The sequence below is a fragment of the Zosterops lateralis genome (genome assembly GCF_965231275.1).
Source record: "Zosterops lateralis genome assembly, chromosome: 2".
Classification (NCBI taxonomy): domain Eukaryota; kingdom Metazoa; phylum Chordata; class Aves; order Passeriformes; family Zosteropidae; genus Zosterops; species Zosterops lateralis.
The window spans coordinates 80,405,014-80,428,420 of record NC_139763.1 but is presented as its reverse complement, the minus strand read 5'-3'; the positions used below and the strand labels follow the sequence as shown (position 1 = coordinate 80,428,420).

Sequence of the window (23,407 nt, the reverse complement as noted above, 5' to 3'; positions counted from 1 at the left end):
TTAGGCTTAGAATCTACAGTGAATATTTTAGGCTTCTAATATCTGATGTGTGTTCCACCATCATTAAATCAAATTGTGTGGAAAATGTAGACTTTCAGAAGCATACTTTTATTTTGGTGCTGTTCATACACTGATGGACAGGGCTCTGACTCATCTGGTGCTTTCAGTTTCATCTCTTCTTAAATGAAAGAAATCCACGTTTCTTTTATAGTTGATGGTAAAAGTATTTTTTTTAATCAAATCAGTACTTCGTCAGTTTTCTATAATGAACAAATGTAAACAGAATATGTTACAGAACTTGGAACCTAGTCAGCTGAAACAAACACAAGACATGAAAAGAAAGTGATTTGTCTTACAAATGATAGACATCTAACAACTTGGTTAAGAAAAACTTGGCTTTTAGCATCACTTTAGAGTTATGGAAGTTTATAAAATATCAGATAACAAATAGAATAACATATATATTCTGCTTTTATATAAGGCAACAGAATTGATTATGAATAAAGTAGTTTATATTTGAATTGAACATTCTCCTTTTGCTTAAAACTCATTGAGACTGTAAAAAATATATAAAACATTACTGTAAATTTTTGAACTATAGATGTCACTGTTCAGTCATAAAAAGCACTGAAACAGTCTTATTTATTCATACTGTGAATTCTACCTACAGTCACAGACTTGTAATTCTTCAGACCCAGATCTCTGTAGGTCCAGAAAACTGTTCACATTGTCTGAGTGAGATATTCTTAAGACACAGAAAGAAATAATCCCATCTTGTTGATGCTGACTAAACATGGTTTCTGGGAAGCCCAAAAGCTGAATTACTTACCTTCTTAACCTTGGAAAGATCAGTGTGTCTGTCTCTCTTCTTGTAGCAGGACAATGAAACAGCATGATATTTGAGTATCTATTTCATTTCTACAATTAAATAGTATTGGACTCTTGACTGAGTATGCCAGCAAGTGTGGTTCCAAGTGTATTCTCAAAAGCCTGTCCTCATGAAAGAATTCAATTAGAGTAACTGAACAGGGTGAATTGAACCATATAGGGCATAAAAGATGTGGGAGTCTTGACGCGGAATTGCCTTTTCCTTATGCCTCCACTGGGTTTTTCCATATTGTTTCCATGAAATTCTTTTCCTTCTAACTTTGCTGGAAATTTCAGCCATGTTTGCAGAAAGAGTAACTTTTAAAAAAAGTATTTGGGTTTTCTTCCAGATGTGTAGATCTAGAAAGTTTTTAAAAATATGTTTAAAAGGCTCACCACTGAGAGATGACAATTCTACTACATCAACTTGATTGCCAGTAATTTAGACAGTGAATTGAGTTGCACTCAACCATTTCAGCTCTAACTGCAGCTGGATTAATGGCAGGAAGGTTCCTTGTTTTAGTTGCTTAATATGCTATATCAGAAAGTATGTGAACCCCGTAACTGGAGCTTGAACCTTGCCTACACATCTGTTTAGGACATTTGGATTATATAAGGAACTTTTTAAAAGATCAGCCAAAGTTTTTTTTACAGATGTCCAGGAAAATTTTGCTGGTTCAACAGCTCTAACTTAGGAACCTTCCGCTTTCAGGGACTGTCTTAGCCATCTCATGGCTTTCACAGCCAACATGTTCCATGATCTTTTCAAGTGGAAAAGCAGTCAGATTTCCATACCCAGTTCACAACATTAAGAGATGCACTGCCTCACTGGATTTCTTTGTGACCTTAAATGAAGCCTTTATTAATGGAACCGTGCCATATGAACTCACAAGGAGAGAAAAAGAAAAAAGAGATTTGTTATTTGATACTTGGCAGGGCAAACTGATGTGTTAAAATCTTGTTTTCTTTTTTTTTTATTTTGATGTTGCCCATGTGTTGACAAAAAATGTAGAAATGGGACTTCAGTCCCCAACAGGGTCCCCTTCCACATGAATGTTGTTATGGCTGATGAATTGCAGTCAGGGATTAATCAGAATTTGATAGCACACACTGAACATAATCAGCTCTGATTAAGGCTGGTATTGCCCAGGTCAGCTGGTATTTTGAAGTTTATAGTTTCTGCCTTGATGATGTACTTTATAAAACTGGAGTTTTATTACTGTTACATCCCCATTGTGTCATCTTTGTAAAGGGCAGAGATGGAAAAGCTCTCGGCTGATGTTTGTTCATTGGTGAAGCCCCAAAAGGAGAGTAGACTGCCACTATCAGTGAACGTTTTCAAAAAGTTGGGAAATACATCCTTGATCTAGAATATTTCTTGTTACATTTCTTAAAAGGTGTTCACAAATGCCATTTATTCTTACCTGAATCATGGCAGTTAGGATGGTCTGGGCTGCAGCAATTCCTCTGGTCCCTGGTTTGTAGACATGGGCTCTGATTGTCTGGGCATTTCAGATAGACAGACTCTTGACTGGCATTAGGGGACCCCATGGACAGACCAGAATGAGTGTAAACATCCCCTTGCCCCCACAGTACAATTTATGTTTCAGTGTAAAGCCAAATGGGCCCTCTCGCTTTTAGACAGGCTCAGTGGTAGGAGTCTAATTTCCTTTTCTCTGTCCCTCACCTCCCAGGGTACCTTTGCAATTGCCTCTCCCAGTTCACAGGAAGGAATTGTGAGTCAGAGATCACAGCCTGCTTCCCAAATCCTTGCCGGAATGGAGGCTCATGTGATCCCATCGGCAATGCTTTCATCTGCAACTGCAAAAATGGCCTGACAGGAGTAACGTAAGTGTCCCTCCCCAGGTGGGCAATGGGAGCTTTTTGGCTCAGTGATGGTGGGCTTTTTGATCAGGCATTTTCTACCCAAAAGCTATGATTCACCTCACAAAAAATAACCCCAACCTTAGCTCTTATTCCAAGTCTAAGGTAATGACAGCTGAGAAAACCCTGGGACTTGCATGCCCAGAAATGTTTTTTTCTGAATTTACCCTCCTAAACTGTTGATTCAGGATGTTATCTTGAGACAGTTTTTTGAGATACACTTAGCTAAATGTTGCCACCTTTTTGAACAATCTCGTAAAACCTGTGGAAGCTGCTGTTTAATCTTTGTTCTGAAAATGGATCAATTACTTAGTCACCTTAGCCCTGACATAAAAGGCTAATTTATTGCAGTAATTTTTTTAAAATCTCTGCCTTGATTATAAACTTGGTGTAGACACAGAAAATCCCAGCCTGCCCATCAACATGTTTTTTCCCTCATCTGGTTTGTCTATTGTTTATACTTTTTCCTCTGCATTTTACTACCTCTTGTTCTTTCCAATTCTCCTCTCTCTTTATGTTTCCTGTTCTTTTTTCTCCCCTGCCTCTAATATTTGTTTATTTTATCTCCAGACCTAAATAATTTTACATAGTCGGTATATTCTTCTCTTCTCTTCTCTTCTCTTCTCTTCTCTTCTCTTCTCTTCTCTTCTCTTCTCTTCTCTTCTCTTTCCCACCCTTTCCCTAAACACTCTGATGTTTTCACTTTATTTTTTCTCAACTATCTTGTCCTTGAATCCCCCTCTAATATTTTGTATTGAAACCCCTGGGGTAGTCCAAAAACAATATAAAAAAGCAAATTCTCTATTACATTCAGTCAGCCTCGTTAGGGTCAAGGAGTCTTTTCCTATCAGATGCTTTATTTCCTTCTTGATATCTATCAGATGCTTTAAACTCTTAATTCCTTTTTGATATCTCCATTTTATTGGTTTTAAAAAAGACATGGAATAGCCGTAGAAAAAAAATTAAATGCCATTAAATAATATGATAATAATAAGATAATTTGCAAAGTACCACAAGGTGTTAACTAATGGCACCACTTTGACAAGATAAGGCACCACGCACAAGCTGGACTGCTTCTTATATGTTCTCCAGATTCCAGGCTCTCCTTTTCTTCTTTTAAGGTGTGAAGAAGACATCAATGAATGTGAAAGAGAAGAATGTGAAAATGGTGGCTCCTGTGTCAACATCTTTGGTTCATTTCTGTGTAACTGCACCCCTGGCTATGTGGGTCAATACTGTGGTCTTCGCCCCGTGGTGGTTCCCAATATACAAGCTGGGCATTCCTACGTTGGCAAGGAGGAGCTGATAGGAATAGCTGTGGTCCTGTTTGTCATATTTGTGTTAATCGTTCTTTTCATCATTTTTCGCAAGAAAGTTTTCAGGAAGAACTATTCCCGCAACAACATCACACTCGTACAGGATCCCGCTACTGCGGCCCTGCTCAACAAGAGCAATGGCATCCAGTTCAAGAACGTCAGGAACAGTGGAGACAGCAGGAATATCTACCAAGAGGTTGGGCCTCCACAGGTGCCAGTGAGGCCAATGGCCTATACCCCGTGCTTCCAAAGTGACTCGCGGAATAACCTGGACAAGATAGTGGATGGGCTTGGTGTGGAGCACCAGGAGATGACGACGTTTCATCCCGAGTCCCCTCGAATACTGACAGCCAGGAGGGGGGTGGTGGTGTGCAGTGTAGCTCCAAACTTGCCTGCTGTGTCTCCCTGTCGCTCCGACTGTGACTCCATCAGGAAGAGCACATGGGATGCTGGGACAGAAAGTAAGTACCACTGCATGCTGGTCTCATTCTTTCTAGCCAGCACTAAGGGTTGTCTTCAGGGTGCAGCAGGTGCAGGGGCACAGGAACTCTTAATGCTCCAGCCTAATATATGTGAATGGTTACATTTCTCCAAGAAGTGATCTGGCTTAATTTTGAAAGGTTATAATTAAACCAGGCATAGAAGACCTCTACTTCTATGCATGAAGTATGACTAAAAGCATTTATTTCACTTGTTCGGAAAGCATATATGAGTAAGTGCTTTGAGCATTTTTCAAGCAATACAAGGCAATCATCTTTATATTGCAAAAAAACAATTTGGGGCAGAATTCTCAAATACAAGTTCTTTTAGGTTCAGGCTGTTTGTTTCCCAAGGGAGTTGAAAATATTTAAACCTTCCACAAGAAGCAATCCTGTTTTGCATCAGGGAGAAATGAACTAATATTCCCTACTTTCAGTGTCTGTGAAGTAAAGCAGAAAGTCACGTACTGCTTGATATATGGGATCACCTTTTCAGGCCATTACATTCCCCTTTGCATTGAGTATCAGAGTAATCACAGAATTTTCAATCCCCTGTTGCTCTGATGGTTCCTCACCTGATAACATAGTACTCCTTCCATTCCTGAACGAGTTGCTGGAGATGCAGCAAGCTTCACATCTTCTGTCAGAGCAGGAAATAGCAGTTTTCTGAGACAGTTACAGCCCTACATCATCTATCCTTGCAAGTCAGAACATGTCATATGGACTGGAAGATGTTTGCTTCACCATATATGATTTTTTAAAAGGTGTTTTCTCTTATTAGGAGTTCTTTCCTAATGCATCTTCCAGTGCCTGTTGGAGAGGGCTTACAGGAAGGCTGGAAAGGGACATTTCACAAGGGCCTGTAGTGATGAATGGCCTTAAGCTGAAGAAGGGTAGGTTTAGATTAGCTATTAGGAAGAAATTCTTTACTATGAGGGTGGTGAGGCACTGAAACAGGTTGATTAGAGAAGAGGTGGATGTCCCATCCCTGGAAATATTCAAGGCCAGATTGGATGGGGCTCTGAGCAACCTGGTCTAGAAAGGTTCCCTGCCCCTGGCAAGGAAATTGGAACCAAATGATCTTTAAGGTCCTTTCCAGCTCAAACTGTTCTATGATTCTAAGATCTTCAACCCTGTTGTTGCAACACAGCTTTAACCAAAACTGTCACATAAAACTGCACAATCAAGTCCTGTAGTTGAAAGCAATAGGAATTGAGGAATAGAGAGAGAAATCTGGAAACAGGTCAAGAGGACAGTATCATGCTGTGCCAGGAGAGATTCAGAATGGATATCAGGAGGAATTTTTGCTCTGAAAGAGTGGAATGGGCTACCCAGGGAGGTGGTGAAGTCAACATCCCTGGAAGTTTTCAAGATATGACTGGACATGACACTTAATGCTATGGTTTGGTTGGCATAGTGATGTTCAGTCGAAGGTTGGGCTCAATGATCTTGGAGGTCTTTTCCAGCCTTACAGAGTTTATGATTCTACACCTGTGCCCTGACTGGTGCATTTTCATCCAAGGCATCACACTGGCTAAGGTCATATAGTGAAAATTTGAATTAATTTTCATTTATTTGGGCCATATTTCAGGGTTGTGCTGTGTCTGACCTTTTAAACCTTTAAATATAGTTGTGCTGATTGATAGCATCAGCATGTCAGCCCCCACACGTGCTCTGTTCTGTATTCTCCTGTATGTTTGTGCCACAGGCACTGCTGGTACTGGTATGAATTTCTGCACACTGTGAGGCCATACCAGGGAGACAGACCTCAGCTGTCACGGAGCAGGAAGCAGTGCAGCTTCTTTACTGCAGCACTCACTCCATTAGCTCCATACCCTGCTGCTCAGCAGGAGAAAATCAGCTCTTACCGTGTGGAGGTGTGCCATGCTGGGTAGAAATACCTACAGCTGGCAGGTAGAGAGCTGTACTTTCATGTTGATAGCACCTGAGCTTCTTCATTTGTAATTGGCTCAGGTATCTCAGTGCTTACAATGGAGGATAACTTTTTGTGTTTCTGATTATTGCCCATATAATGTGCAGTTGTATGTGTTTATTTATATGTGCTTAATTACAGCAGAATTTATATCATAGGTTGCAGTTACATTCCTAAACAGTGGAGTTGTGAAGACTGAATGTCCCTGATGAAAAGCAATGTAAATTGAAGCATAATCTGTTATATGTCAGTGATGGAGTTATTAAAATCTGATCCAAGAGGCACTGATATGAATAACAAAACGCACAGTAACTTTACTGAGCATTGAATGAACGTTTAATGAGGCTCTCAAATTAGGAAATGAACAGTAAAGATAAATGTGACTGTAATCTCTTATATAAGCTGTTTATACCACATTTCTTGTCATCATTTTGATTGCTTTTGAGACTATATCTCATCTAAAAAGACAATATTGAATACAGATGTTTCTTCCTTGATTACAGTGTTCTCAGCCACTTGAAAAACTCTTTGGACTTCAAACACTACAAAAGTCTAGGTATCTTCACCAACTGCCTTCTTGACAAATAGGTCATGTCCTCTGTTTGAAGGAAATAATTTTACTCTGATTCAAACAATAGAAGGCAGGATTTAAGTCTGTCCATGGTGTAAATAGATAAATGTGCATACCTAGAGAGTACCATTTTGCTTTGTCTTTGCTGTCAATGAAGGTAAAGGGGTTGATGACGCTGAAGAAGTGACCTGTTTTTCAGGAAGTAATAAAGGCAGCAACTCTGAAGTACAGTCCCTCAGCTCCTTCCAGTCTGATTCCGGAGATGATAATGGTAAGAAATGATTTCGTATTTATTATGCTGGGCGAAAAGCTATTTATCTCTTTAATATTATTAAAACATTTATGAGACATCTTGAAACCCTTTAATGATGCTGAAAGTAAGAAAGTTGTGGGTTCAAACCCTCACTTTGTGTTCCACTGACTAAATTATATAGGAACATAATAAAAATCTTGATGCTTGGGGCTGTTGTATCAGGACCAAGCTTTGCAATGACTTAGAGGTATGATACAGCAAAGTCACATTGCAGGATGTAAGTTGACTAATCAGTTGCAAGTGAAGCTACAGAATTTATATGATTTTCCTTCTTGGAAGAGCATGACTTTCATGTTTCACCAGTCAAACAAAAGGGATTTCGGTGCAATTTGCTAGGTCTCATTCATGGTTTCAACAAAACTGTGCTGATGCTCAGCCACAATCAGCAGATGAGCCAGTCCCCCACGTCTTGGCTTCTCCCTGGCAATCACAGCTCAGCAAACAATAGAGCACCATTAAATCCTTGTTTGGTGCATACTCAGTGCCTGCCTCTCATGTCCTGCATCATTATGTTAGTGGGTGACACAGGCAGAGCTGTACACAGCCCACAGAGGCCCCCAAAGTCAGAGCAAACCTTTGTTCCTGCGGCCCACCTATGTTGAGCAGTGAGCCTGAGAAAAGTCAAGATGTTTCTGCTGGAGAGGGTTGGTGGATGTCAGGGAAGCCTTATTCAGACACAGAGAAAACTGCTAGCACAAAGAAATCGTACTTGGTTTCCTCAGCCACCAGTTAATGAACTGTCTGTAGACTTAGTCCCTCAGTCATGTCATGCAGCTGTTCTCTAGAAACTCAGAAGTATTGGGAAAAGCACTGATAGGAAAGTACACTTGCAGTTCCTTTTGGTCTGCTATGGTTGAAGAATTACAATTATTTTTGTCAGCCTTCTCAATGCTTCTCTGCCCCTGCACCAAAAAAAGCTCCTTAGCCTCTTTTTAGGATAAGTATTATTTTAATGAATTATATTTACATTATAGTTACCTTTGGAATAATTATTCAAGTGGTCATTTATTGTACATTATTACTTTTCATATCTCCCAAATTCTAATTAGACATTTCAAACTCCTGATCCTGTTTCCACTGAAATCAGTGACACAATACCCACAGTAGCTGGATTGGACCTTCTGTGCCCACTCATTTTTTGTGAAAGCTGCATTTAAAATATGGCCTTTAGAGATAACATTTCTAGTTCAGGGTTCAAACAAATCCGTATCTTCAGGGAGAATGAGGGAAGAAACTTAAATCATCTGAGTCATTTGCAGAGATCGATACAAGACCACACACTTTGGTTTGCTTGAAGCAGCAGGGGAGGTTTGAAGAGGAAGAGCCTGAAGGGCAAAGCCAGGCATAAGTAAGCTTATACTCACATGTCTGTACTTTAGGGCTAATGGATATGCCTCCTGAAGCCATAAATCCTTGTTCTTCTTGTCATTTTAATTCTTTGTGCTTCACATACCTGCAAAGGTTACAAGGTTGTCAGTGAAACCACAACAAATGCAGTTCAGTATCCACACTCTTTGATGAGACAGGACAGTGGCTTCTTCTCCAAACTCCTTCCTCCAAAGCCAAGAGTAATGCTGCTGGGTTCTCAGGCTGACAGAGGGGACAGGCTTGTGTCACTCAGATGTTCAAATGGCTGTGCTGACACTGGCTTGTGAAACTGAGTAGCAGCTTCTGACTGGGGAAACCTATCATGCAGCAGTGGAGCATTGGAATAAATCCCATTGAAGGTGCAGGCAGCCTCCACTCACCCTCTCCAGGGCTCTTGGAGCCTCCTCTTGCTGTGTCAAGGGCTTGCCTTACCAAGAAAACTCACATGGGTGAGATTTCAAAGCTACTTTTTTTCTCTCACCTTATTTCCTCTGCATTTAAATTGCTCAGCCTCCCTAGTCTTTCTGTGAGTAATTAGCAGTAATTTTTGTAGTCCAAAATCTGAGCAGTGCTGTATTTGAGCACTGATTTGCACTGAGCTGTGTGGGGCGGTGTTCCCTCCTTTCTGTGACCATGCTCTGCACAGCCCTCATCAGAGCCAACTCTTAGTTTCAAAGAAAATTGTGCTGGCCCTGGTTTTTGACCTGTTTTTCACTCTCAGTTTTTTCTTCTAAAATTTTACAGCTGCCCTCCATTTTTTTTCCCAGCCATGCAGCACTAATTTCAGTCTCTTACTTTTCTATAATGTTTTCTAGGCATTCCAGTACAAGTCTCTTTTGTATCATTACCATTGTTGTTGATGGCATAAATACATTGATCACAGACACAGAACAAGGGTCCTTTGGTTTATCAAGACTCTTTTTGCTAAGCCCTCACTAGAACTGAGGAAATTTCATGATATACCTGATCCAATGCCCAAAATTTAGCAAAGATGTGAAAATATGCAACATATGTCTGAACTGCTAACACATTTCTCGTGACCCATAAGTCTGTTGGCTGTGTGAAACAAAAGGTATGTTTCGCCCCACATTTCTGGTCCCCTTCTCAGCCTGCTGCTCCAAGCAATTGGTTTTCTCATAAATAAAGACAAAGGAAAAGGGAAGGATCCGGTGCCCACTCATCCAGGGCTTTCCCTTCAGTTTTGATGGAGTTTATTTCATGTTCTCAAAGGCAGGGGTGTTAGGTGGTGCAAAATGCAGATCATTTAGATGACCACACATTGTAGGCCTCCACATTAAACAGCTGCACAGTCTACATTAATTATTTCAAGGGAAAAGTTTGTTTTGTTGGAACACCTGCAGAGAACACACAAAGCATTTGTGAAACTCTTCTGTCAAACATGGGTCAAAATTGGAACCACAGCTACATGAATGTGTCCTCCTAATTAAAGCTGTGCTGCGTAACTCCCTGAGGTATTACATGGCACAGCACAGACAGTAAATAAGTAAAACATTCCTCTTAGAAAATAGATTGAGCTTAACACCGTTTCTGATGGTGTGATGGTCTAAAAGATAATGATCCTTGGAGCACATGGCACCGTCTCTGGAGACCTCTAAGCGAGAATGAATTAGAAATTAGTGTCAGGTAGACAAGATACTGCTGTGGTTAATTGAATCAGCTGACCAGTCTGCTTGAATTTATGAGGTGATACACATCATCCCATATGCCTTTCTGGAAATTCTGGTTTGGAATTTATCACCACTCTGAAGATATATGAGATTATCTGAAATGAAATGTCCTGCAACCCACTGCATAAATCATGTATTGGTCAGCAGCCTTTTTTTTTTTTTTTTTTTTTTTTTTTTTTCAATGTCAGTTCTGTCTTTTGAGAGAATTTATTGTGGTAACTTATGATGTGTGTTTTAAATACTAACCTGAAGCTGTCCTTCCCCTCCCTTTATTTTCTGCTTTCCCTCCCCTGCAAGCTTCCATAGTGACTGTCATACAGCTTGTCAACAATGTAGTTGACACTATAGAAAACGAAGGTATTTAAAATTTTTTTGTTTCTTGTTATACAACAATGCTTCCTATTTTCATTGTGAAACATTCCAGCAGAACCTCACTAATCTACACTGACCAGCAATCCTGTGGCAGGGATTGGGTTTTGCAGATCAGCATGTTCACCAGCAAACATGAAAATGCCAGAGGAATGTACCACAAAATATCTGTGGCTAACTGGAGGTGGTAGAAAAGGTGTCAAGCTTTCATCCTCTTCTGTTCAAGTCAATGTTTCTGCTTGTTTATTCTCATTGCCTTCAGAGAAAATAATAGACTGATAATGGAGCCCTATAATTGAGATTATCCTGGCTGCAGAGACTGGGAAACAGAAGATGACGCAGGAAGTCTGTAAAATATTCCATTCTGCAGCAGAGCTGGGTTATGTACTCCAGTGGTATCACACAGAGAGGAGCACAGGGATGGTTGGCTGGTTGCTGGTTTCTCCCAGGAAACCCTGCCAGGCAGCAGACGTGTGGGCACAGCTCCACGCAACCTGTGGCTCTCCCGTGACATTGGTGTGCCCATTCAACCGCATGGCAATGTGCTCCAAGGACCCAACACTCACCTCTTCCACTGACCTCCTGGGTAACCTCAGGCATATCATGTTATAAGTGAACCTGTAATGCGGGGATATCACTGTTTTCTTTTTTCCATAAAGCACCGAGGAAATGTCTTGTTATCATAGATAAACATTACTTTTATTTATTTTGCAACATTTTTCCTACCCTTGGGCAAATGTCAACTCAACATCAGTTCAGGTTATCCACAAGTCAAAAATTTCATCTGTCCTTAGCAAATTTAAGACAGATTTTATATACTTCAGCTAATATAGTCTGCATAATACATAAAGATGATTTAGTAAATTATTTTTATGAAACTACTGATTTTTTTCATTTGAGCCAGGGTCACGGTAATTTTGAAAAACACTTTTACTCCTAGCTAGTGATGCCAGTTGAATATTTGTTCATAGTACATATATTGATTTCCTGAAGTGTAAGAGTGCCATTCTTCTCACTATCAAAAAGAAAAAAAAAAAAAAAAAAAAAAAAAAAAAACTTGCCAAGGTTAATTCAAAAGAAAGTCCCATTCAAAAAATAAACAACCTTGAAAAGAAACCACAGGCACTGCGAATGACCTTGCCTTCCTAAGGGAAACTTAAGCAAACATACTGACTCCTTATCATCCTTTACAGGTCAGAAAAAGCCAGTCTGGCAGCAGTTTCAGCTGTCACTGAAAATGCTTTCCCCACTTCCAAGTTCCTTATATGAAACTTAGGATTCTTGCCTGCTCTGGAGTAGAGCTGGTGGAAGTGGTGAATAATTAGCCACACTGGAGCTCTGGGCAGAATCACTGCCACAGAGTCATGGGAGGATGGGGCTCCTGCTCCAGGGACCTGCCCAGGGTTGTGCAAGTCAGCAAATTAGTGAGGTTCTCCTGGATCCTGATCCACACAACTCAGAGGGCCCTGACACATCTCGGGTGCAGTGCTGTCACACTGACCCAAATACAGCAAAACCCATTGTACAAAGAAGAGAGCAGTGCAGAAGAGAGGTTAGGGCCGGTTCAGACACTGCTGCTAAACCTGTAATAGCCCCAGCCCTCCCCACTCCAGTACATGGCAGAGCAGAGGGAGAGCTCCTGCCTGGCTATAGAGCTAAGGAAGAAATCACCATCACCACATGCACCATGTGGTGATGCACAAGGGCAAGGGTGGTCTTAGCAGGTGAAAGGCTAGAGAAGTCTTCTCTGCCCTCACCTGTGTCTGAGCCACAGAGCTCAGGTATGAGCTGTGATGCCATAAAGGTCTGTTTCTCCTTCCAGACCTCCTCCAGCAATGTCATCCAGAGACTTTGCCCGATGACTTTTTGCATGAAGCCCAATAACATGCGGCTGAACAAGAGCATATCCATCTAGAAAACGCTGCAGCTTATTCCCTGCTCTTGTCTCACATACAACCCCTTTCCTTGCTCTCCCCCCCACCCCTGCACCCTCTCCATACTGGAATGCCTCCCTCCCCACCAGCTAGCATGGCAGTGCAGGTGGGAGGTGGGTGTGGGGTTGCGGAGCATTGTAGCTGATAGCCCCATTAAATGGCTTTGTATTCTATTCTATTCAGGTTCTTATACCGTGCCCATCACCATGGTATCTGAGCCCAGGTGGGCCCAGATTTGTTTGAACCGGCCCTGAGAATGGTAGATTCTTATTTTTCTGTTTCAAAGTGAACAAGTGAGAGAAAAATGTACTTTGCAATTATAAGCCATATCGATGGTGGATAGCCCTTTTTTTGTGTTAAGAATTACAGCTCTAACGTAATTCTGTATCTGTACAGTGAGGGTAAATAATTAAGATATGATAGAAAAGGAATATGATACACGACAAACATTTCTTTATGTATGTCTGCATTTGACAGGCAAGCTTATCTTGTACGTTAAAATAAAGAATAATTTAAAATCCTACTAAAATGACACCATGGCAGCTGTACTTTAGAAATATGCATGCAGAGTTTTGTATTTTCACATGTACTACAATGCTGGTGACAAGCTCCAAGTTACCAGTTTCTGCTTTTCACTTTGTATCTGACAGTGTCTGTTATGGATCAAGGACAGAACTACAATAGAGGTGATTTTTCTGGGACACCTTCTGCCTGTGGGCCAGGGTGGGCAGAGCACTGACTTGATCTGTTTGGTTTTTTTCTTCAACTTCTTCACGTGTACTCTTTTGTTTGAATTCTGTTCGGTTGAAAAGATGCATGGGAATGGTCAGCCACTATTTTTGTTTCAAAATTCAGTTTTCAGTCAATCAGATTATTTGCTTGCACACTTTCTTTCTGGAAGTCATTGGAGGTGGAAGGGGAGATGAGATAAGATTCCATAAGCATGCTGACTGCATTTAAAGTTTTTTTTTCAAATAACTGTGAAAAGCAGTAATTCAGACATTTTGATTTCTTGGACTCAGTTTCTAATACAATCTAGTAGCATTTTAAAAGGCAAAATGCCTGAGAGTGGCTGTGTTTTGTTTCTTTGCTTGTTTGCATTAGCATCATAATGCAATTTATTCTCCTCCTCTACCCTTCTGGTCAGAGCATGGCTGACCTGTGTCCGTGGCCTGTGGCGCATGCTGTGATTTGAATGTGCTGTGAGGACTCAGGCAGGTGCATGCAGGACACTCTGCTCTCCTCTGTGGTATCACCCTAACAGAGCACTGTGGTTCTCTTCCCTGCTGCAGCGTATCATTGGGATACCTCTGACTGGATGCCCAGTGCTCGCTTGTCCGACATTGAGGAAGTGCCCAATTTTGAGACGACAGATGGAGGCTCGGCTCATCACGGCAGTACCAGAGAACTGGAAACAGATTACTACCTTGGTGGCTACGACATCGACAGCGACTACCCTCCCCCTCACGAAGAGGAGTTTCTGAGCCAGGACCAGTTACCACCTCCTCTTCCAGAGGATTACCCAGACCAATATGAAACTCTCCCACCCTCGCAGCCGGTCTCAATGGCAAGTACTCTCAGCCCTGACTGCAGGAGACGGCCGCATTTCCACCCGAGCCAATACCTCCCTCCCCACCAGTTCCCCAACGAGACGGACACCACAGGATCTCAGACTGGGAACGAATTTAGTACTTTTGCTGTTGGCCCAAGCCAGAACACAGAAAATGTTAGTGCAGGTAAGATGCCCTTATCTTTGCACAACTCTCTCAACGCCTCCTCCTCTGACGTCTCAGCCGGCTGCGGCTTTGATGACTCCGAAGTAGCCATGAGTGACTTTGAAAGCGTGGAAGAACTCAGCCTAGAAAATGTTCACATTCCATTTGTGGAAACCCAGCACCAGACACAAGTGTAAAGGAAGCTCCTTTCTTCTTCCTCTTATTTTTTTTTAATTTTGTCATTTGGTCCAATTAATAGTATAAATATTGAGAAGAAATTTTGCTGAAGGTGTGTCTATATATATATTGGGCAAAGAAAAGTACAGTATAACCCATTATTAACTTGTTCAGAAATGATACTGTATGTGCAGACACGAAGAGACCAATTGTATTAAGTGTTATACATCACAAAATTGTTACAGACAATCTGGAGAGTGTGTACCTTCTATTTATTACCAAGAGCAAAACTCAGCTTTTGAGGAAGGGGGAAAAATAACTGCTAAATAATTTCTTTCTCTCTCACAGAGTTGGGTTGTTTTGGGTTTTTTTTTTGGCATTGTGTTATTAAAAGTGTTACAGTGTTACGATCTCCCCACAGTATTAAGGAATGGGTATGGATCATTCTAGGATGCACTGTTGCATGAAATTTTATGTCAGCAAAGAGTGGAAGCAATTGATTGCTGGGGTTGCATAGAACACGTCAGATGGCTAAAAAAAGCAACATTTACAAATTGACCCATCAAAGACAAGTGACCAGTTATTTGTCCATAAATACTTATCTATCCTTTTGTTTATTACATAGCATTTCATTCTACTTGGTGTAGAGTAACACACATACATACAGTTTATATTTACTCCAAATTGGCTTTGGTTGTCACTTTTAAAATCTGATGTCAGGTGCATGTGCATAGCCTTGCCCATGAGGACTTCCTGAAATGTCAGAGTTTGGCTGAGGAGTGGCTGGTTTTGCCCCACATGTGTGTGCACAGCTTCTCTTAATGTGTATGCAGCGTGAATATGGATCTGAAAACATGGGGTAACCTACACAGCTGATCATTTTTTGGAAATTTTTTGCTTGGGCAATCAGCTCTTTAGCCGCAGTCCTCACGCTGCAGTTACTGCAGTAAAATCAGTTGCAATTAAGTTACATATAAGGCTGCTGTAACCTCACATGGTTAGTTTAACATCTTTTGGCAAATGTCCATCCCTAGAGTTCACTGGATGAATTCTCAGCTGCTGTAGACTGACTCAGTCAGTGGAGCTGCATGAATGGACCATGGCCAAAGATCTGTCTCTAGATTTTCCACTGGCTGCATGATTTTGTAGTATTTCAGTACTCCAAAGGTTGTTTCACACTGAAGTTTTCAAAGGCAGACTTCAGAATATTGTTGTGGAATCAAGAAAACCATGGCATCTGTATGCTGATTGGAGTAAATGATCATTCACATTGATTTGGTCAGAGCAGTCAAGTGCAATCTGGAAATACAGGATTTTCACTCAATGTATTAAAGCAGAGTGTATACACCTGTTGCTTGGTGCTCTGAAAATGTTTTTTACCACTGCATTTTACGTCTGTGTACCTTGCCAGTGAATGTGAGTTTTCAAGCCTGCATTACTGTTGGGTTTTCATCTGTTTCTTCCATGGCATAATTGTGTCATTCTGAAAAGCTACTTAATACCTAAATCATTGTGATAAATGAACATATTCATTAGCAGGTTTCTTGTGCTGCTTTCCATGTCTTGTCCCTTGGTCAATCACCTTAACTGGATAGTTTCAGCAGTTGTATGTCAGCAGTTGTATTGACATGTGTTTCACACAAAATTAAATTGTGAATCATTTCTTGTCATACAGGAAGGGTTCATTCAGAAATTTCCCCCAAGCAAAGCAAAGAAATTACTGGTAGAATGTAATTCAAATAATTTCAGCTTGTAACACTTTTAATAAAACAGATTTCTAGAATTCTTGGAGTAGGTACAGTGTGTTGCTGCTTCCCTCCAATAGCTCATATAGCTGTGGAAGATTGGTGTGGATATTTTCTTTGGGATGATGCAGCAATTCTTCAGTAGAAAACAGTTCATTATGCAGGTATATGAATAGAATGAGTGAACTTCTAGAAAGAATGTACTGCACATACAAGTATTATCAGGTACTTGTCTGCAAATAGGTCCTGTCCATTGAATTTATGAATGTCACTTGGTCTTCTCAAAGTAAACATGCTTCTGTAACAGTGATATATTCTGAATGTGCTCATGGTGCGTTTCAAACCCTTTTCCCTGATATTATTCCTGTGTTTTTAAGAAGAAAAAAATATGGAAATTTGTATTGTGATTGTGAGGAACAATTGTGAGGATTTGCCAGAAGGCCATAAAATGGTTTGGCAAGCCTAGAAGCACGTATTGAGGATAACTCTTTATTGTTCATGAAGTCTGTGTTACAGGAAAGGAAATGCAATTAGATTGATGTCTCTTCAAGGGTTAGGAGCATCAGAGTTGGCAAAGCAATTCTGCAAATTTAGCTGCACTTTTAAATCTTGTATGACCTTCTGAGAATGTGATGCTCTCTTAGCATCAGGCTGCAGTTTACATGAGGTTTGCTCCTACTCAGTTTTGGTTTGAGACATTTTTATCCATTATGCAATTAATTCTGTTCAAGCCCCCAGCTAGTTATTAGGTGTACTTGTCACCTGTCTTCTGTAGTGAAGGTTCTTGCGTAAGCCTGAGACACCAATATCAAACCTTTACTGGGACATATCAAAAGTGTCACGAGGGACAGCACGATGGGAGCCTAGTGATTGCCATACAAAAAAAAAAAAAAAAATCAATCTTTCTTACCAAGCTTGTTGCCTCAGTAATATATTGTTGGTAGTGAGTTTTAATAGTAAAATATGCATAAATACAATGTATAGTACTTTTTCTGTTTGATGTTGTTGCCATTTCATTTCATTGAACGCCTACTTATTAAAGTGCTGTTGGGAAGGTGCCAAGGATCACCTGTTCAGCCTTCTCTGTCCTATTCATGATTTCTATACCTCAATATCTCCTCCCCTCCAAATCCATCTTCAGATTGCCCTCTGTGAATATTGGTACTTCTGTGGCCTTTCTGGTTTTGTTCAGGCTCTTTTTGATTATTGTAAGACCCAAATGCAGATATAAAGGTGGAATACCTCTTAGGGAGTAAGATTTTTATATTAACATCTCTTGTTAAACCAAGCCATTTTGTTTTCTTTTTAATTACTATTCCAAACAAACAAGTCAAAATCTTCTAATCTGGAACATAAGAACACATTCATAGCATAATGTAAGAATTACTGTTCATATTAGCACTTCCAATATATATTTTCTTTTTCTGCCATATGATGATTTTTGTATCACTGCTGCTGTCAGGTCCCTGGTTCTGCAAGAGCTAGCCTGCACATCTCTGTGTATCCTTTGTGCCTGTATTTCAAACTGCATCCCTGTAGATGGCTCCACTACACAGTCTTTTCTCTCAGAATCATCTGCAGCAGATGATTTCATGGGCTTAATTAAGTACTTTTGCGTATCATTGGCTTATAACTTAGGATCAAGAAAGTTTTTGCTTTTTGGAAAGAAGCAGCAAGAGAAAAAAAGCAACTTGTTAAAATGCTCATTTATATCAGAAATCACGAACTTTGCCAGGGGTGTATGAATCCAAGTAAAAGGGTGCTTGTTCTCTGCATTTTGATCAAGTTGAGAATATCATGCACAGTGCTGGCCTTTTTAATAATGCTGGCAATGGAAAGAGCCTTACAGTGACTATAACATGATTTATCCTGCCAATACCACATTAGGTGGCCTTGTGCAAAAGGAAAAATTAGGCTTATGTATGGCTATATGTAGGCTTACATTCTTAAGTATGTTAATTACTTTGCCTTTGTATTATAAACATTAAAAAAAGAAAAGGGGAAAAAAACCTCCACAAAATTATAGATACTGGATGTAGTTGCTGTCGTTGACCAGCATCTTAAAGAGGAGTAAAGGGCCAAAATGTGACACCACGGAGCTGTAGAATCACTTCCCTCCCATGGGAGAAAATGGACAACCCCACTAGAAGACCATGAAGTTGCCTTCTTCTAGGACCCTCCTACAGGATACAGCATATGAAGGCAACCAGGAGGATTTTGGAATGCAGGGATTCACTACAGAACTGTGATTTCCTGTCAGTCAAGCTGTTCTCCTTAAGCACAGTCATGTCTTTGATCCTGAACTATCCCATGGGTTTCTTTAACGTATAATTCCAGTAAAAGGCTGGAATGAGTCAAAGGCTTCTCACTGCCACTGTTTTCCTGAACCTGAAAGTCATGTGCTCCATCTGTCAAGCAGGTTCTCCACCTCTGCATGTCCCACAAAGAACTTAAATTTTGGTCTTTGGAATTTTTTCTCCTGTTCTCTAAATTCTCTAGTGTAGCCTGAAGTAGTGAGAGCCTTGATGTGTCGGTACCCTCTCTAGTCAGAAACTCAGTGTTGCTGCAGCACAGTGAATAAAAGCATGTCATGAAATGCTGATCAATGGGGAGGCAACAGCCTATTGTCTGTGTGAGCCAGACAGAGACATTTTGAGAGTATGACACAAAAGTTCCTGTTCTTGTCTCCTGTAAATTCCATCATAAAGAAAAATGTGAGTTGAACAGGACAAATGGCTAAGAACACACTTTACTCCTCATCAAGCTCCTGCACGAAAAAGCTAAATGGATGCTATAGTAAGTATATCCTTACAGTCAATAATAACTGCAGTCATGGGAGAGGGAGTTGAAGGTGCCCTGGACCAGTTCTGCTAAGCTTCATTGAAAAGGAAGCATCCTTAATAATGGAGGAAGCCAACTCTTCAGAACCAGTATGAAAGTACATCTGTGCTTTTTAGATAATGTTTGGAGCTATTCACTCAGTAATAATGGGCAGTTCATTGGTTTCCAACAAGAGAGTTACATCTTCAGCTTCATTCCCTGATGGTTTACCATCATTGATCGTGTGGTAAAAACTGTGCTTTTTGCCTGTTTGCATCTCTGCTTCTCTCAATACACCAAACTGTGATTTGAGCCTTAGAAATTTAGATCATTGCCCATTACTCATGATTTTTAGCCTGTGTTTCATGAACTTGACATTTAGTATCTCCATTATCAGAAGGGCCATTTGGTTAGTAAATTAGCTGCATCATCCAAGGGATGGGTGGATGGGGAGGAAATGAAATTAAATTCATTTCTTTATGTAATAATGAAAAGCAATAATTGCAAATATGTCGTATTACACAAAGGCCATAAGTAATCTTTACCAGTGTTAGAGTGCACTTGAACTGTATTATGGAAAGAGATTGGAGCCCTCAGAACTGTAGCATTCTTTTGTCATAGGAATACCTGAAACACTATTAATCAGCAATGCAATGAGCCCTTACTGCCGCTTTTCAGGAGATGACAAAGATGTTTAGGAGTGAAAGCAGTTCTCTTTAAAGCACTGTATTGGAAAAGATTGTCTTGTAAATTTTACCTGTCTCAAGCAGGCTGGTTTGTAAAAGATGTATGTTTTGGTGTTTAAAAAGAAGTTTATAAAATAATGTATATAATGGTTTCAAATTACCAGGCTTTTGTAGATATTTGATGCCAATCAGATTGCTTTAATTTCTTTTGTTTGTTTGTTTGTTTGTTTGATATAATTCTAAAGAGTCATCAAAGTTCGTTTAAACTTCTAAGATAACAGAAAAAAAACAAAAAAGTTTTAAATCTGAAAACTTTTTAATCATTTCAAAGTGTAATGTAATTTTCCTTTGGCTTCAGCTCTTTTTGTTTAACTTCTCTCTGGTTTTAAGATTTTTTTATTGACTTTTTTAAATGAATGTGTTTTGCACAAAAAACCTAGAGATATGATTTTTATTCCATTTCAAGTAGGTATTAAGAAATGTCACTTTTCCAATGACAACAAATTCAACCTTATGCAAAAGGGAAGGTTTATCACTTTGAGTGGGTATAGTTCTCCATCTGAAAACTAATTGTTCCTTCATAATTGCTGTTGGCAGTATTGTCTTGTGTTCTTTTGCTATAAAAACAAAACAACAAAAAAAAAAAGTGTACAGGTTTGTAACTGCCAAAATTTGCTAAAGTTGATGGTTAAAATAAGTTTTCCAAGTAAACAAAAAGAAAAGCCCAGCTGTGTTGACTGCTTCTTGATTTTTATCCTACTTTCAAAGGAGGGAGCAAGATAAGATACACCAGTTCTTCAAGGAATGTAGTATTTCATTCCCTCTCTTTGTTGCAGAATATGCTACTTTTTTGAACTCTTTAATTTCATTATTACATGGAAATCCCTCCATAGGAACCCCTATTTGCACTGCAGAGCACTCTTGCCAAGAGTTTCTTAGCTGATGTGTGTAAGCTAAGGCAGTTCCCTGATTAAATCCACATCTTCAAAGAAGACAAAAGGCATCGTTGCATCATGTAGCCATCTAGGCTGAGCTCCATCAACAGAGACAGTTTCATGGGACACTGCAGCTGTCTAGTCGCTTAGTGGGGGTAGAAGGAGTGGGTGTGTAAAGCAGCATCCCACTCCACAATGTGCCTGCCATGGGCACCTCTGTGCTCTGGCAGCATGGCACTGGCATGTGGGACCAGCTGGGACGAGTTCATGTGTGTTAGCACTGCCCCTGGAAAAAGATGTCATTGTGCTGGGCATGATACTCAGTCTGGCCAGGGCCTTGCATTCAAGGATACCCCATTCATTCCTCCTTCATTACACCTTTTCAGCTCCACAGCCCAAGCTGCCCTGGCTGGACTGGACTGAAGCATGGCTTCAGAAGCTCAGTGTAGGAAGAAGGGGAGACAGTCCTTCCTGAGCTCTTTGAACACCCTGCCATGACGCAGCCAAGGGCACCCCTCATGCTGCTGGGGAGGAGGGGTGATGCCTGCAGTGCGTGTCCCATTAGAGCAAGGACTCAGAGCAGTGTTTCAGTCGTCACCAGTCAGCACACAAATACCCCTTCTCAGACATCGTGAAATGGAAGTTTAGGCTGCAGAAAGGCAAAATACCAAATCAACATTAGAAGTGTCTCTTGCCTCAAGAATACCTTTTTTTTTTTTTTCGTAGTATGGATGACTATTTTAGCCAGTTTCCTATTTAATCTTCTATTTCTATTTCTGCTTGTACAGGATCTTTTTTCTTTTCCACCGTTGCCAGTAGATCTTGCCCAATCTCAGGGAAATACTTGTGGAGACAGAAGTAGCCTGGCAGTTCAGTGAGGCTCACTGTTACAGTGAGATGAAGCAGAGCATTATAAGAGAAAGTGAATATAGTTCAGAAAACATTCAAGATTAAATGGTGTAAAATTCTTGCTTCAGTTTGATGTTCAAAGCTAGAGATACAAAATGACATCAATATTTCTGTTAGGATGGAAAAGATGAGAATTGAGATGGCAAACAGGTCAAAATGCACCTAAGTGTTCCGTCAAAGTGGAATCAGCACCACTGATTTCTCCCCTTAACATCAACCAAAATTAAGTTATTTCTTCCTTCTGTGTGTTTTGGTAAACCTGTTTTGGTAACAGGTTTTGTAAATATGCAGCGTATCCTGACCGTCACATTAACACTGCAGCGCTGCTGGTGCATGAAGTCACACTAGAGGTCTTTGTGGTCTAAAAACTACGGGGGGGACACCTCATGAGAAAGTATGAAAAGGAGAAAACACTAAAATGACAGCTCTAGTTATTTCAATGGACCTGAAGTTTTTCACACAGAATCTTTTCATTTATTGCACAGAAATATCTATAGTGCAAAACAACATGAAAATCAGAGATAGCTCTCTGGCTGTGGCTTTTCTAGACCTTCAGAAGAACTTGGAGGGCTTCTGCAGTATTCTCTAGGGATGAGCCAGGTGGACATTAAGAAGAATGAGACAAACCATCCTATCTGAAGAATACTAAGAATCTTCATTTTCAGATCAAAGACAGACTTTTCCATGCTGGTAAAACCTTTCCTACTTGCAGTTTTTGTTCTGCCTGCCCCCACTCTGTCATACAGTGGGGGGACACAACACCAGAGCAATGACTGTGACTTCCTGTAATGTTCAAAGAAAGCAATTTAGAAACCCCCTATGTCCTCTCAGCCAGCAGTCATAGCCATAAAGAAGAAAGCATTTTGCAGAAGGCACGTCAGCCTGTTGCAGGAAGGACTCCTGGCTGTGGAAAGAAATGCTTGGTTTCAGAGGAGAACAGGCAAGGAAATGATAACAGCAGGTGAATATCAAGTTCTTCCTCTCCTAATTTAACTTCTTCAGATGTATGTTCTCCCCAGTGGTACCAAGGGTCTTTCTGTGCATATATTTAGCTCACATCTCCACTTAAACTTGCTTTTCTAGGCTTCCAGAGACTACATAAATTTCTTCCAGCACCTGAAACCATGCCCGTGGTTCTGGTGTGGAGAGCTCCTTATAGGATATAATGAGCCAGACGCCTAAAGATGTGTCAGGTGGCCAGCCCTGGCAGTGAAACCCTACAGTGTCCTTTAGGCCACTGCCATGGAAGAAACTTTAACTGTGAGGGAGCTGAAGCACTGGCACAGATTTCCCAGAGCAGCTGTGGCTGCCCCATCCCTGGAAGTGCCCAAGGCTAGCTTGGATGGTGCATGGAGCAACCTGGGATAGTAGAAGGCATCCCTGCCCATGGCAGGAGGTTGGAATTAGATGATACTTAAGGTCCCTTCCAACCCAAACCATTCTATGATTCTGTAATTCTGTTTGTTTATCAGAGAGGTATGCCCAGGGGTGATCAAGTGCGAGCCAGTTAAAGGAGTCTTTATCCACAGGCACATGATTTGTAATTCTGCCATTGCTTTGATGTGACTTACAGCTTCCACTACCTTTGGAATAACTTTCTGCAGCACATACAACCTGAGATTCCAGGAGCCATTGGATAGCCACCAACACCTCCTGCAAGAGATGGACTTTAAAAGCCAGGGTAAATCCACAGAGCTC

At 40.6% G+C, this 23,407-nt stretch overlaps 1 protein-coding gene across 4 annotated transcripts in view; it reads left to right on the top strand.

Moving 5' to 3' along the window:
* FAT3 (FAT atypical cadherin 3) overlaps positions 1–20,828 on the top strand; it is a 333,029-nt gene extending 312,201 nt beyond the window's left edge. The window contains exons 23-28 of one of the 4 annotated variants that reach the window (XM_083854348.1): positions 2,562–2,715; positions 3,873–4,528; positions 7,250–7,321; positions 10,717–10,776; positions 13,373–13,408; positions 14,015–20,828. In XM_083854348.1, coding sequence (XP_083710474.1) covers positions 2,562–2,715; positions 3,873–4,528; positions 7,250–7,321; positions 10,717–10,776; positions 13,373–13,408; positions 14,015–14,634 — 1,598 coding nt within the window. In that variant the 3' untranslated portion in view covers positions 14,635–20,828. Of the gene's footprint in view, positions 1–2,561; positions 2,716–3,872; positions 4,529–7,207; positions 7,322–10,716; positions 10,777–13,372; positions 13,409–14,014 lie in introns of all 4 variants that reach the window. The other 3 variants (XM_083854347.1, XM_083854350.1, XM_083854349.1) reach the window with 3 other exon arrangements.
* Positions 20,829–23,407: the final 2,579 nt, after the last annotated feature.